The sequence below is a fragment of the Suncus etruscus genome, chromosome 6 (assembly GCF_024139225.1).
Source record: "Suncus etruscus isolate mSunEtr1 chromosome 6, mSunEtr1.pri.cur, whole genome shotgun sequence".
NCBI classification, from domain to species: domain Eukaryota; kingdom Metazoa; phylum Chordata; class Mammalia; order Eulipotyphla; family Soricidae; genus Suncus; species Suncus etruscus.
In genome coordinates this window covers 7,210,184-7,226,465 of record NC_064853.1, presented here as the reverse complement: position 1 = coordinate 7,226,465, position 16,282 = coordinate 7,210,184, and the positions used below count along the sequence as shown (strand labels likewise).

At 45.5% G+C, this 16,282-nt stretch overlaps 1 protein-coding gene across 1 annotated transcript in view; it reads right to left on the bottom strand.

Annotated features, from left to right (window-relative positions):
- VPS13D (vacuolar protein sorting 13 homolog D) overlaps positions 1 to 16,282 on the bottom strand; it is a 279,559-nt gene that overhangs the window by 222,333 nt on the left and 40,944 nt on the right. The window contains exons 14-20 of the mRNA XM_049775406.1: positions 16,102 to 16,232; positions 14,572 to 14,647; positions 13,373 to 13,543; positions 11,413 to 11,543; positions 9,107 to 9,239; positions 5,623 to 7,833; positions 3,384 to 3,535 (exon numbers count right to left, since the gene is read on the bottom strand). Of these exons, the coding sequence (XP_049631363.1) occupies positions 3,384 to 3,535; positions 5,623 to 7,833; positions 9,107 to 9,239; positions 11,413 to 11,543; positions 13,373 to 13,543; positions 14,572 to 14,647; positions 16,102 to 16,232 (3,005 nt within the window). The remainder of the gene's footprint in view (positions 1 to 3,383; positions 3,536 to 5,622; positions 7,834 to 9,106; positions 9,240 to 11,412; positions 11,544 to 13,372; positions 13,544 to 14,571; positions 14,648 to 16,101; positions 16,233 to 16,282) is intronic.

Below are 16,282 nucleotides of genomic sequence, written 5' to 3'. Positions count from 1 at the left end.
CCCACCCAGAAATGATTATTTAACAAAGATATTCCAATCAGGTAAGTAAAGAAACGAGAGAAAGTGATCACAGAGCCAGGGATATACCTCAGTGGTAAAGTAAAGCACTTGCTTTCCAAGTGATCCAATGCTCAGAAAGTGAAGAGGGTGAATCATTTTGTAGCCTCAAATTCTAAGATTCATCCCACCGAAGTTCAACAGTGAAATAAACCATGAAGTGAAGGAGTCGCAGGAAATTTTACAACAGAGCTATCAGGCTCTTGCTACCTGAATACTATCGTAATTTCAGCTTCACTAAGATCGGCAGAGTTATGTGGCTCCTGATATAATTCAGTATGAACTACACAGTCTCACCTCTGGCGTGTTCTACAAGGGACTAAAAAAAGAAAAAGAGGGGGTTGGGATCAACAGTACAATAAATAGGATGCTTGCCTTGCATGTGGCCAACCTGGGTTCGATAACCCAGCATCCAATATGGTCCTCCAAGCACTGCCAGGAGTGATTCCTGAGAGCAAACCAGGAGTAACACCTGAGCATTGCTGGGTGGAGCCAAAAATAAAAGAGAGAGAGAGAGAGAGAGAGAGAGAGAGAGAGAGAGAGAGCCTGAATCAAGTTGAATCAAGTGATAACTGTATTTGTTAAGTTACAATTTAAGGAAATATTAATTGACTGGCGGTGATACTACCATTATACTAATGAGGACGGACTGGAAATACTAAGTGATACCCTAAACACCAAATCCAGAATGTGGGACAGTTTACTAGACACCTGACCTAGTTTTAACAACATAACAGCCACTGGCCTAGGGAGGAGGTGGGGGTGTCTGAGAAAGAAGCTCGCTTCACAAGGACCTACAAGACAAACATGATGCTAGACAATAAGACGATAGTACAAAGGGGAGGGTGCTTGCTTTGCATGAGGCTGAACCAGATTCAATCCCTGACATCCCAAGTGGTCCCCCAAGCACTTCCAGGAATGATTCCTAAGAGCAGAACCAGGAGTAACCCCTAAGCATCACCAGGTGTGGCCCCAAAACAAAACAAAAAGACAGACCACACACATGCAATGTGTGATATTAATTTAAATCTTGATTCAAACAGACTAAAAAACAGGCAGGGCTAGGGCTAGAACTCAAGTTTTGGAGTATATGGGGGCTGAAGCAGGTAGTACAGCAAGTAGGACTCTTGCTTTACACGTGACTGATCACTCTCTCTAAAATAGGACATGAATTAAAATGTAGATGATGTCGCTAAATAATTAATTTTGTAAGGCATAATCCCTTTAAGTAAGAAAATGGACAATGTCCGAGGTGATGTTTGCTGGATCTGGCGTAAATTCCATTAGGAGCACTAATTTAGGGTACATATGAAAATTTTTGGAAAGGGAACAGAGTGATAATACAGCAGGTAGGGGGTTTCTCTGCAAGCAGCCAACCCAGATTCGATCCCCAGCATCCCATTTCGTCCCTCGAGCCCACCAGGAGTGATCCCTAAATGCAGAGCCAGGAGTTATTGGTTTACAACTTACAACTCGATTCCACCTAAAAATAAAGAATACTGCTGGTTTATTTGTGTTTGTTTGTTTGTTTACTACTTGGTTTTACCCAAAATAAAGATGTTCCTGACTTAGCATGTATCAAGCAAACCTCGGTGGGACTGGCTCAGGATAGGCCTACTGTCCTCAACCCCCTGCCCAGGGGTGGTCTCTGTACTCAATAAAAACTGCAACCTGGGCCCGGAGAGAGTGCAGCGGCGTTTGCCATGCAAGCAGCCGATCCAGGACCAAAGGTGGTTGGTTCGAATCCCGATGTCCCATATGGTCCCCCGTGCCTGCCAGGAGCTATTTCTGAGCAGACAGCCAGGAGAAACCCCTGAGCACTGCCAGGTGTGGCCCAAAAACCAAAAAAAAAAAAAAAAAACTGCAATCTGGCACACTTGACAGACTGCTACTTGCCATACCTATTTCACTCAGCTTTATTTGTACTATTTCCTGCAGTGACCCTTGCTCCAGACCCCATTTCCCTGGGTAGAAATACAGTATTTGGAGCCATTAAAGGAGTAACCTCTGAGCACCACTGAATATGATCCAAAAAAAAAAAAAAAATAGAAGGTAAAGAATTTGTCAATCAGACTCTTTCATAGCCCTGACACAGATGAGTATGGCTCCAAAGCAAAAAAATAAATAAAGAAAGAAGATAAAGGAAAATTTTAATTTAAAAAAATAGAGCTGGAAACAAACAAAAAAAAAAAAAACAAAAAAAGAAAAAGAAAAAAAGACTGCCGATGGCTGACCCAGGACAGACCGCAGTTCAAATCCCGACATCCCCTCTGGTTCCCCAAGCCTGCCAGGAGAGAACCAGGAGGAACCCCTGAGCGCCACCCGCTGTGACCCCTAAACAAACATAGAAAACAAAAATAAAAACAAAAAAAAAGTCTCAGTCTCTCTTGGTGTAAAGAAAAAAAAAAATAGAGCTGGAGAGCTAGCCCAGGAGTTAAGGCATTTATTTGCCTTACACACAGCCAACCCTGCTTAGATCCTCACCACATAAGGTTCCCCTTTCACCACCAGTAAGCCCTGAGCAGAACCAGATGTGGCCCCAATAAAACATAACTAATGAATTAAAAGGCTTCCCATGTCTACTGGAACATGTTATCAGCAACAGTAACATGCATTAACAATTTCCCTGGGACCAGAGAGATAGCATGAAGGTAAGGAGTTTGCCTTGCATGCAGAAGGTCGGATCTCGGCATTCCATATAGTCCTCTGAGCCTGCCAGGAGCAATTTCTAAGCATAAAGCCAGGAGTAACTCTGAGCACTGCCGGGTGTGATCCAAAAACCAAAAAAAAAATTTTCCCTATGAATTTAAGTCTTTTTTCCTGTCATCATTTTCTACAAATACATGACATAATATAAAAATAAAAGACCAGGCCCAGAGAGATAGCACAGCGGCGTTTGCCTTGCAAGCAGCCGATCCAGGACCAAAGGTGGTTGGTTCAAATCCCGGTGTCCCATATGGTTCCCCCGTGCCTGCCAGGAGCTATTTCTGAGCAGACAGCCAGGAGTAACCCCTGAGCACCACCGGGTGTGGCCCAAAAACCAAAAAAAAAAATAAAAATAAAAAAATAAAAAAAAATAAAAGGCCAAGGAGCCAGAGTGATAGCACAGCGTTACAGCATTTGCCTTGCATGAGGCTGATCCAGGACGAACCTTAGTTGATTCCCCGGCATCCCAAATGGTCTCCCAAGCCAGGAGTGATTTCTGAGCGCATAGCCAGGAGTAACCCCTGAGTGGTACCGGGTGTGGCCCAAAAATCAAAAAATAAATAAGTAAAATAAAAGGCCAAAACATTACTAACACAAAAATCAGGAATGGGCTTGCTTACCTGAACTGGATTGACAAATTTTCCTTCGATTTTCATGATGCTAGAACTTCCCAAATCATCTGGACTAAGGGAGAACGTCAGCTCCGATTCTCTCTCTGTAGGGATCTTTTCCAGTTTAAACTGAATGGTGGTGTTGTGGAGGATGTGAAAAGCTGGCAGAAAAGAAAGTTGTGACTGGTCAGTAATTCTAAGCTTTGCTCCATTAAAGATGGTATGTATGAAGGAGAGCCCAGAGCCTGCTCTCAGACTGGATGGCTGGATGGCTTGGCACCAGGGGTCAATACAACCTTTGATGTCCAACCCAAGACCATTATCTCTTAGAAGCAGAGGGACAAGATAAACATACATAAAAAAGGCAGTGGTGTTTTCAAAGCATGTACCATTCTGTGGCTTGAAAACCTAATGTGAATTTCATTCGAGGCCAGGGTCTACACTAAACTTCTCTCCACAAACCAAACTAGCATCTTCCAAATCAAAGTGTCTATCTTTACCCCATTTTCAGATACAAACTGATCCTCTTACTGGGCTACATCAAAATAAAGAGCAATACAATTTGAGGTTCTAAGACAGGGGTGGAGAACCTTTTTCTACCAAGGGCCAAAGCATATTTATAACTTTATGCATGGGCTATGCAATACAGGCAGATGGATGTAAGCATTGTTTCTGTCCCATCCTGGATCCAGAATAGACCACATGGTTTCATGTATGGCCCACAGGCCACCATTCTCCTCTGTACCAAGCGAAAAAAAGGAATCTTTTCGGTAAGTACTTAAATGAACTGCTGAACTGATATATGAGGGCCACAGAAGCAAATTTCACTTCTAGACCAATAAACTCAGGCTTTCTACAACATTAAAACTAACAAGTTGTTGGGTCATAGCGAGAGCACAGTAGATAGAACATTTGCCTTGTACACAGCTGACCTGGGTTTGATCCCTGGCATCCCATATGGTCCTGCAAGACTGCCAGGAGTAATTTCTCAGAGCAGAGCCAGAAGTAACCCACACACACAGCTAGATGTGGCAAAAACAAACAAACAAACAAACAAACACCTAAAAGTTGAACCATTTTTTTAGTTCAGATTCAGAACAAAAATACAGGAACTTTATTATTAAAACCCAAGACTAACCCAATATAGAAGAGGGCAAAATAGTGAAAGAAACATAATTTCCTCATGCTCAATTTCTTCTTCATCTTAATTTCTTACATATTCCATCTAAATTTCATATTTTACTCATCCCTCCAGCTGCTCTGGATTATGAATATTTAACTAAAAGAAAGATCCACAGATTAGAACAGAAAAAAAAATCAGATGTACCTAACCAAAAGAAATCATACTCTATCATAATCTGTCTACTAACAGGTCTCTAATGCGGAGAAGAATATTTGGGCCAGAGCAATAGCACAAATGGTAGGGCATTTGCTTCGCATATGGCCGACCTGGATTCCATCCCTAGCATCGCATATGGTACCCTGAACACTGCCAGGATTAATTTCTGAGCTCAGAGCCAGGAGTTAACCCCTGAGCGCTGCTGAGTGTGGCTCCAAAACAAAACAAACAAAAAAAAGTCTTTGTTTTTTTGGCCAAATGTGGCATTTAGTGGCAAGAGCTGAAATATACCAATCTAATAATATGAAGCATTTTATTAAAAATATATTCAAGTTCGGGGCTGGAGAGATAGCACAGCGGCGTTTGCCTTGCAAGCAGCCGATCCAGGACCTAAGGTGATTGGTTCAAATCCCGGTGTCCCATATGGTTTCCCGTGCCTGCCAGGAGCTATTTCTGAGCAGATAGCCAGGAGTAACCCTTGAGCACCACCAGGTATGGCCCAAAAACAAAAATATATTCAATTTCTTAACTATTAATTGGGAATAACTGTGTTTTGTTTTCTTTTGTTTTTATTTTCTGTTTTTTTTTGTTTGTTTGTTTGTTTTTGGTTTTTGGGTCATACTCAGCAGCACTCAGGGGTTACTCCTGGCTCTATGCTCAGAAATCACTCCTAGCAGGCTCAGGGGACCATATGGGATGCCAAGATTTGAACTACCATCCTTCTGCATACCCTTTAGCACCCAAGTCACTACTGCCTGGGGCCCCCAGGGAAATCATGTGCAATCTCCAGCACATATGATGGCGTGGTAATTCAAGAGTGGAACTCTTGGTAAGCACGCCACATCAAGCAACCCGAGACCTCCCACTCATATCGCGGCTGCAAATGAGGGAGGATCATAAGTGCCTCACCTTGACCTCGATGCAAAGACTCGAAGAAATCGTGTCGCGTGAACTGGGCTTCCTCCTGGCTACTGGCACTGGCGGATCCAGAAGGAGGGCAAAAGGTCCGGTTTACCTCAGACCCAGGACCCTCTCGGCCTGCCAACTGGGTACAATTCAAAGAATACAATTTAATGTCTTTGATTTCCACCTGCAGGCGGTCACTTCCAGATTCATCCTCGCCGGCCACAAAATTCTGGATGAAGATCTGGCCCAGGTGGCCCACCAGCAACTCGGGACTCCCGGGCTTCCGAGGGATCGAAACGACCGGGGACTCGATGTTGATGTTCAAGATCAGCTTGACAGTGTCCGAGCGAGGGGCGGCCATGTCGAAGCCATAGATGTCATTCTCTTCCAAAGTGAAGGACTCCCGCGTCTTCCGAGGCGTCTCGAAGAGCGACACCATCTCGCTGTACTCCGCCGTCTTGGTGGCGAGCACCGTGGTGACCTTAGTGGCGGCGCTCTTCAGCATACTTCGGAAGTTTTCCTCGAGCTCATCCATGGACAGGGTCAGCTCCTTGAGAAACTTGGCCGAGTGGTTGTAATGCAGGGAGGCCATCCGGAGGTTGAGGAAACATTCCTGCTTCGATTTCTCCACCAGCGTGAAGCTCAGCGCTTCGGTGAGGGCCGCGTCTTCCATGCGGACAGACTCGAAGTAGCTGAGGCCGCTGATGAGGTTCTCATAACCGACGGAGTTGCCGATACTAACCACGTACTGGTTCTTCATATTATCCTGCGTCAGGTCCATGAGCTGCAGGCAGCCAAGGGAGCCGCTCATGTCAAACGTGTTGCCCATAGAGACGTTGACTTTGGTGCCCCCGATGCTGGCAGTGGCGATTTTGCGGCCGTATTTCTCGCCGTTCGCCAGCCCCACGGTCCGGAGAAGCAGCAAGTTAAGCCGGTGGATCTCCACGGCCACCTCCGTGTTCTGCTCATAAGTAGACTGGTAAGTTCCTTCTTCCCTGAAGCTTCTTTCCAAGTCCGTCATTAGGGGCTGCGGGCTCAGGTCATCTTTCTCCTTGGGAAAGGACTTCTGGAGGAAGCCAATCAGCTCCACAATTGTCTCTGGGTTGAGGATAATGTCCAAATTGTTCACCTGCAATGAAATCACCTGAAGGGTGCTATCCAGGTTCATCGACGGACACTCGGAACTCACAAACTGATATTCCAATTTAATGAGGGACTCCTGCTCTTTGCTGAGAATCGTGTCCAGGGCAAGGTTGGTAGCAGCCGATCGGTGGTTCAGAGCAGCCGCATCCTCGAGGTGGGAAGCCGTGGGCCCCGACACGGGAGACTGGACCCTGCTATCCAAGAGGCTTCCTGTTGGAATATCAAAGCTCAGGTTCTTATGCGAGGCCATCAGCAGGTCAAAGTCAGCACCGTAGGTCTGCATGGTGTCCACGAGGAGCAGCCCGTGGACGGTTAAGGAGACTTCCGCATCGTACGGCCTCTTCACAAAGTGCGCATTGGTACCAAAGACCTTGAGCACAGAAATATACCGGCCATTGCTCTCGACACCGAGCTGCATACAGTTGACCTTAAACTCAGCCAGGAGGAGCTGGGACTCCACCAGGACCTCCCGGGTGTGCTGCTCCAACAGCACGATGCTCTGGGTTAGATTCATCACCGAGTCCTGCAAACTCCCCAGGTCGGCCTCTTGGGGAAAAATCTTCTCTTTGATCTGCGTGTCGCAAGTCCTCATTTCCGGGGTGGTCAGAAGAGCAAAGCAGTTCTTCAGGGCAGCTATTTTGTCTTCGTTGATGTGTATTTTTAAGTCTGGCAGGTTGCCTGAGAGTACAGCGCCGGGGTACTTGGGATCAGAGGTGTAGATCAAGCGGCGTTCTAACTGGAGGTGAACATTGAATTTTTCAACCACGTGGGTGGGCCCCACATCGATATCCTGCACGTGCTTCCAGTTGTCCTTCACGTGCCCCACCATGATCTGGAGGTCCAGGAAGGACAGGGAGTATCTCTCGTACATCTTCGAGCTCATTAAATGCGCCTGAAGCTGCTCCTCGCTGAACTCCACTCCGGAAAACGAAGGCGTCTTCTCCCCGTTGCTGTCACTGCTCTCGGGAGGCGGAGTGTTCGTGGGGGTGGCTAGCGGGGTCTTATATTCCTCATCACTAAACTGGTTCTCCTCAGAGGCTGAGCCATCCCCACTTTTTCGGTTGGAATCCTCTGCAAAGCAAGAGAGAGAATCGAAAGTTATGTCTGAGGGTCATTAGACCACATAGTGGTTAGAACAAATATGGACCTGGGTTTGATCCTGGGCACCACATAGGCTCCTAGGTATTGTTTGGGTGGCTGTAATGGTCCGTAGCCCCACAAGGCCTATGCAGTACCATATATCCTTGGGCCGGCTGGCCGAATATCACCAGGAGGGACCTTCTAAGTACTTTGAGGTATTACCTCAGACTATAAACTTAATTCAAAAGATAGAAAACAAGTGCTGGCAAAGTATAGGAAAATTTCTATCCTGCATACATGGCTGGTAAGACAGTAAAATGACGCCACCATTTGGAAATGATCTGACAGTTCCTAAAATGCTGAACCATATGAGCCAACACTGCCACTTCGAAGTATAACTGAGATAACATGTCTGTATAAAAGCTTATACAAAACTCTTCAGGGCCAGAGATAGAGGAGAGCAGGTTGGATGTCTGCTTTGCACATGGCTGACTCTGGTTTGATTTCCAACACTGCATATGATCCCCCAAGTTCCACCAAGAGTGATACCTGAGCACAGAGCAGTGGTTAAGCCCTAAGCACTGCCAGGTATAGCACACACAAAAGTAAAAGAATATTCATAGCAGTGGCCGGAGCGGTGGCACAGTGAGAGGGCATTAGCCTTGCACACAACTGACCTAGGATGGACCATGGTTGATTCCCTGGTGTCCCATGTGGTCCCCCAAGCCAGGAGTGATTTCTGAGTGCATAGCCAGGAGTAAGCCCTGAGCGACACCAGATGTGACCCAAAAGCAATAAACAAAAACAAAACAAAACAAATATTCATAGCAGCATTACTCAACATAGCTGAAATGTACAAACAAACCAAGTGTCCACCAACTGACAAACATTCATAACTGATCAATAGTGGTATATTTACACAAAGAGATTTTTCGGCCATAAGTAGGATGTTAAGTGTAGATACAAGCATGGATGAGCCTTGAAAACATCATACTCAGGAGCCAGAGCACTAGCAAAGTGGACAGTGTGCTTGTCATGCACATGGCCCACCTAAATTCGATCCCCAGTATCCTACATGACCCCTGAGCACCATCAGGAGTAATTCCTGAGTACAGAGCCAGGAGTAACCTGAGCATTCCTGAGCTTGGTGTGGCCCAAAAATAAACAAAACACGATGTTCTTTTAATACTTTTGTCGTTGTGCTTGGTTGAGCAGAGAGACCTGCTATACTTCATTTACATGACTTAACATTCATGCTTTTTACCTTGGGTATTGGTCAGCAACATCCTTCCTAGATCCACAACTACTAGCATAGGATTCTTGAACTTGAAGTCATCGGGAAAGATCACCTGAGGCGCAGAAATATCCAGTCTCACAGTCCACCGTTTACTCTCCTCCTGTAAAAATAAACCAGTTAAATGATGTCATTTTGTTTTGTTTTGGAGCCACACCAGCTGTCATCAGGGATAACTCCTGGCTTTGCATTCAAGCATCCCTCCTGATGATGCTCAGGAGATCATATATAGGAAGCCGGGGGTTGGAGCCAGGTCGGCCAGGGTGAAAGGCCAACACCCAACCCTCTGGAGTATCATTCTGGCCCCAGGTAAACAATTTGAACTGCAGCTGCTGAACAAGAAGAGCTTCAGAGCTGCAGCTCAAATCTCTAGAGATGGACAAACTAGAGTCCCAGTCAGAGAATGACTTTCTGATCTATGGTATTACAGCAAAAACTTGAAATAAAACTTAAAATGCTTGAGGAGTAGAAGCATTATCACAAACAAGTGAAGTTGAATAAGAAATTTACAAGTGAATTGGAAACTGTCTTTTCTCTTTCCTGTGATGATCAGGGTTCAAAAAAAAAGGTTTCTAATTTAAATAGCTTAATGCTCAATTTTTGTTTTGTTTCGTTTTGTTTTAGTAAAAACCGTACCTGGCAGTACCTGGGAGCCCATACCCTGCCAGGGATCAAACTCAGGGCGTTGCACATACTAGGTATATGCCCTACCTCTTTTACTATTTTTCCCAATCCCAGGATTTCATATTCTAAAGTACCACAGAAATTATAAATTAAAAGAATGTAGAAATCCAGTAATTTATTCAGGAGATTGGGAGCCATGACCTTTCATACCAATATCTTAAAACATAGGAGCTTTGTTTTTTAAATATTAAAACCACACTAGGACCAAGGACATATCTCTAAGGACCAAAGAGCAGCTTTGTAGCTATATGTCACCACATGATATCTGACCACTGCTAGAAGCAACCCCCAAGAACTGAGCTGGGAGTAACCCTAGGCACTGCTGGATGTGACTCATTTCAAACAAAAAACAATCCACGGAGCCAGAGAGATAGTGCAAAGGGCTGGGGGACTTGCCTCACATATGGCCAACTCTGGCCAACTACAGTTCATTCCCATGAACTACATATGGTCCCTGAGCACCACCAAGAGCCAGGATACCATGTGGTACCCTGAGTACCACTGAGCAAGGGCCAAACCCTCCTCCCCCAAAAGATCAATGAAACTGCATGTCTCTGCCATAAATCTCAGCCTTACATCTCAGGTTACATGTAGTGAAAGCTTTTTTTTTTTTTTTTGGTTTTGGGGTCACACCCGGCAGTGCTTGAGGGGTCACTCCTGGCTCTATGCTCAGAAATTGTTCCTGGCATGCTCAGGGGACCATATGGGATGCCAGGATTCAAACCACCGTCCTTCTGCATGCAAGGCAAATACCCTACCTCCATGCTATCTCTCCAGCCCCCAGTAAAAGCTATTTTAAATAAATGTCATCAAGAAGAAAATTCTTGGTCTGAAATAATAAGATGGCTTCTACTGTAATCTGTATTGAAACATAACAATTAAAACAAAATCAAAAACTAATTCTCCTACCCTAAACATTTCTTTTTAAATCTATCTACCACCCAGCCCTACACTTCCAACTAGCATGGCCAAACAAGAAGCTACAGCACTGAGCCTCTTCACTGCACCCCAACAGTGTCTCTCCATGCCACTGAGCTCTGCCCTTTAAGACACTGAGTGGTTCCTCCCCTTGACTGTGGCCTCCTAAATCAGCTGGTCACAGAGCTTCACAAAGTGACTATCATACCCTCAAACCAAAACTGGGGGATCATTACAGTCGCTCTAATAATGATAAGTGAAAAGGGGTATTCTTAGATGAAACGTGCACCAAATATCACATCTAGAAAATGGAGAGAATAATTTTGTTTTGTTTTGTTTGGGGGCCACAGCCAGTGGTGCTCAGCGCTTACTCTTCATTTTGTCACCTCTAGCAACATTGGGAGAACCATATGCAGTTCCAGGAATGAGATCAGGGTCACAACCAAAACACCCACATGCAAGGGAAGTGCTTTCCCTCCTGTGCTATCTTCCTGGCCCTCAAAAGCAAATCTTAAGTGTATTCCAAGATGAGCCCCCCAAAAATTGGGCCAAATCCAAAGCATTTGCTTTTATTCATTAAACCCTGACTGTAAAAGACATGAGCTAGAAATGAAATCATTCAGGTCTATCCCTTCACACACACCCCAGAAGAGAGTGTAGGCACCCCCACTTACAATGAAATCACCCACTAGCAGACGATCAAGAGTCTGCCGGATTTCTGCCTTGGTCTGCATCTTCAGCTTGTTGTACTGTCGGCGGGCCGCTTCAGCCACGCGCAGCTCCAGTTCAGACTGATAACCAAAACCTGCAGGCAGGACACAGGTAGAAAGTCACAATTTTCCAAGGGGAGTTCAGAGAAAGCACTGCACAGTGAGTCACCAGAAGTTCCCACCAGAGCTAACAAGAAACAACAGCTGCCCTCTCCGACTACCCTGCACTGGATGGGCAAGCGGAAAGGTCACTTTCTCCCCTGGAGAGGGATGGTCCTGGGGAGAAAGGCAGTACCAAAGGCACCTAAGTCACTCAAGTTTTTCAAACCGCTTTGAAATCCTTGAAAGCTGATTCAGAAGCATTAAGATCTGTAAAGATTTCCAAATCCTTAATAGATTGATGGCATCTTTGTTTTTGTTTCTGTTTTGGGGCCACACCTAGCGGCGCTCAGGGGTTACTCCTGGCTCTGTGCTCAGAACTCAATCCTGGCAGGCACAGGGGACCATATGGAATGCTGATTTTTGAATTAATGTTGGTCCTGGGTCGACTGCTTGCAAGGCAAACGCCCTACCTCTGTGCTATCTTTCCAGCTCCAGATTGATGGCATCTTGAAAGAGAAAACAGAAGTCAGATGGAAATGCATTCCTTGTTCTGTCACTGACAGCAGAACAGTTACTGCATTCACGGATAAGACCCCAACCCAGAAACAGCTCCTGTGTCCTTGGAAAAGTGTTTCATCCTTTTTACCCTGTCAGTTGCCAGGCTTCATCTGGACCTACCATCTCCAATCTTTTTGGGAAACAAAGAGAGGCATAAAGAAATCAGTGGTGAGGGGCCAGAGCGGTGGCGCAGGGCATAAGACATCTGCCTTGCACGTGATAGCCAAGACGGACCGTGGTATGATCCCCCAGCGTCCCATATGGTCCCCCAAGCTAGGGATGATTTCTGAGCGTACAGCCAGGAGTAACCCCTGAGTGTCACCAGGTGTGGCCGAAAAACCAAAAAAGAAAAGAAAAGAAATCAGTGGTGAAACAGGGAAATACAATGATGGATTTCCAATATTTAATGCTATGCCAAGTAAAACAATGGATCTTGTCATTTAACAGGAAAATCATAAATGCTTTAAAGTATTCTGAATAGCTCGTAAACCTCCATTCTAAAGGAATGGGAAATATTTTAAAAATATATGCTGTGGGGGCTGGAGCGGTGGCGCAGTGGTAGGGCATTTGCCTTGCACGTGGCTGACCTAGGATGGACCGCAGTTCGATCCCCCAATGTCCCGTATGGTCCCCCAAGCCAGGACCGATTTCTGAGCACATAGCCAGGAGTAACCCCTGAGCGTCACCAGGTATGGCCCAAAAATTAAAAATGCTGTGGGGCTGGAGCAATAGCACAGCAGTGAGGGTGTTTGCCTTGCACACAGCCAACTCACTAGGTTCAATCCCCAGCATCCCAAATGGTCCCCTAAGCCTGCCAGGAGTAATTTCTGAGCACAGAGTCAGGAGTAACCCCTATATGCTGAGTAGAGGCAAGAGAAAAGAAAGTATTTATATTGATTCTAGGGGGCCGGAGAGATAGCATAGAGGTAGGACTTTTGCCTTGAATGCAGAAGGATAGTGGTTCGAATCCTGAGCCTGCCAGGAGCGATTTCTGAGCCAGGGGTAACCCGAGTGCGGCCGGATGTGACCAAAAAAAAACAAAACAAGCAAACAAAAAAAAAAAAAAGACATTGATTCTTCTTGGAAAAATAACTTTCCAAAGACCTCAATTTTGACTTAACCATCGAGGGCAAACGTGGCCACTTAACTCTGTGGGCTTGTCTACCACTAGCATGCACAATCACCCACGTCCAGAGCACTAGCAGTAACAGGAAAGGTATCTTTTGTAAAGCAGCGTAAGATCAAACAAACAAAAAAAGTTAACCTGAGGTATGAACCTTTCCCTTGTAGAAAAAGTCTGCTACTTTCTTAATAGCCTGAGGGTTATAGATGATGTTCAAGGGCCGCGTGCTAACATTCAGTCTCCTCTGGAAGTGGCTGTGCGCCGGGTTTCTCTCATACAGCATCTCAAACACTGGGTCATCCGGGTCTGCAGCTAAAGGGGAAAAATGGAGAAAGAAGATGGGACACACGGAAACGAGCCCCTTCCTCCCTACGATAACCTATAATCAAGTGTGGCGGGGGAGGAGGAACTTGTGAACTTAGTCTCCAGTCAGTTCATACTTATATACACAGTATATAAAAAAGGGGGCATAACCATAATTAACTCCGAGACAGGGAATGGTCCAAGGGCTAGAACACATTCTTACCATGTAGAAGCCCACACAGTCCCCCAAGCACGCCAACAGGGTCCCATGAGCACTGATCCAGGAGTCGGTCCTAAGTATGGACCTAAACTAAGTGATAATAATAATAACAACTACAACGAGGATGATGATGATGATGATGATGATGATGTACTAAATTTCATCAAGAATCCTCCAGGTTTGTTGTATTTGTTCTTGTTACCCCTCCCAGGGCAAAATGCTAATCTTACCTGATGGTCAGACCTGCCCACATCTGGGGGGGGTCTATAGAAGGTAACAAAGGGGTTGCCTAAGGGGTGTAAGAGAGATTCAGCAAGAAGCCTCAGGAAGAGGCAGGATGGAGAGATGAGAGAGGGTTGGGTGCAGAAAGGCTGTTTAGCTTAGAAGCCACACGTGGTGGTTAGGGCCTTATACTAAAGCTTCTTGTCTCCAGACTTCTATCAACTGCTTGTGGATCATTTCCTTTTCTTTATCCTGAACCCTCAGGCCAAAGAAGCTGCAGGTGCCTGGGCAGGCTGAGAAAGGTTCCCCCATCCATCCTCCACCATCATCTAGGACTTTAATTAATTTCATAAATACAACAGTTCTCATTATGGACCTTAAGACTCAGCGGTCCAAGAGACTGCCAGATTCTATGCAGGTTCAAGGACAGCACCAGCCCGTCTCCAAGTCGAACATAGATTCACTCCTCAAAGTGGGGCACAAAACAGAATAGACAACACTCCACTCCCCGCCTTTCAAACAACCCACCTTTCCAAGGCTACCAACCTGCCACCATGCTAGTTATCAGGGCTAGTTTCTAAAATGCAACAGTTACCAGGGTGCTGGTCTCGTCTATCTGCTGGTGGTGTCTGGAGGCCAAAGGACTGCGAGACTCGGCCAACTTCTTTCTGCTGTGAACACACACAGGAGACACACAGGGTTCAGGGCAAGAGGGGACCTCACAGCGGACAGATCCGTGTGGCCCCTCAGCTCCAAACTCTGCAGGAGCCGATTCCTGAGGATTCGGAGACTGGGCCCTCCAGCTCATGTCTTTTCCCAGCCTGCCGTTGGGGAGAGAGCTGCCCTGAATTCAATGCGTGAGATTCATGATTACTCACTAAAAACTGCACACGGACAACTTCTCAAATGTGCCCTGCCCTCCCACCCTCTCTCACAATCTACCCCCCACAAAAATAAATAAATAAATTATAATAATATAGGGATTCTGGAGAGACAATAGAGAAGGTAAGGAGCTTGCCTCGCACATGGCTAACCCTGCTCCGGCTCAGTCCCCAGTGTCGGGTTAACCGGCTTCCATCCTATTCAGGATATGCTTGTTACTCACTGGACGAAAGCACCTTTGGATGGAAGCACCTTTGGAATGGTCTCTTATCCCACCAGTACTCCACCCCAGAGTGTGGTCTGGCGCTTCCTAATAAAGACCCTGGAACTCAGGGAAAAACCGCTTCGATTTTCCACTACTGAACTTTATGCTTGCTGGTCTTAGTGAAAGGAGCAGAAAGCTTACAGTGGAAATTCCTGAACTTGTTTTATGTCCTTAACCATGTGTGGATTATTTCCTGTGTCGGCATTTGCTTCCAAACTTGAGTCTCCCCCAATCCCCTGGGATTGGGGCATAAGGCTTCTGATACACCCCAGTACCCCACATGGTTGCCCAAGTCTAGTCATCCTGAGGGTCCACAGAGGGGCAATATAGTCCCAGTTGAGAAATGCTATTCTAATGAAAGACTTATGTTCTATTGTTTTTTTTTATTTGCATACCTCCTATTTCTTTTTTTTATAATTATCTTTATTTAAACACCGTGATTACAAATATGAGTATAGTTGTATGATTACAGTCATGTAAAGAACACCCCCATTCACCAGTGCAACATTCCCACATTAGAAATAGAATAGAAATAGAAAAAACATTCAATTGTGTTTTTTTTCATTCTATTGTTTTTTAAATCATACACACATATATAAGGGCCAGTGAGAAAGCTCAATAAGCAGGGCATATACTCTGCATGCAAGAAGCCCAGGTTCAATTCTCAGCACTGCTAGGAGTGACCCCTAAGCAAAGTGGTAGGAGCAGGCCCAAGCACCACTGGGTATAGGAGAAGGAAGAGGACAAGAAGGAAGAGGTAGAGTAGGCAGAGGGGGAGGCCATTGCCCTAAATCTACTCTATAAACACTCTGAAAACTTACAAAAGCAATTCTCTACTCCAGGTTTGTTTTCCATCAGCACAGTTTTCTCCAGGTGATGAAATGTCGGCATAAACCCAGTTAGCACCACTTACTGCTTACCTGAACCAAACCCCAAGTCCCCCACACCAGGATGACTGGGCCCCTCCAAGGTACATACTGGATTAGGGAAGACCAGAAGAGGAAACGTGGTTCCTTCTGTGGCCAGGTCTCGAAGAAACAGTCCACCCAATCGAACTAAGAGCAAGGAGGAATTTCTTCGAGGAAGAGCTTCTGCTAAAAGCTTCACATCTACAAATAAATAAATAAATAAATAAATAAATAAATAAATAAATAAATAA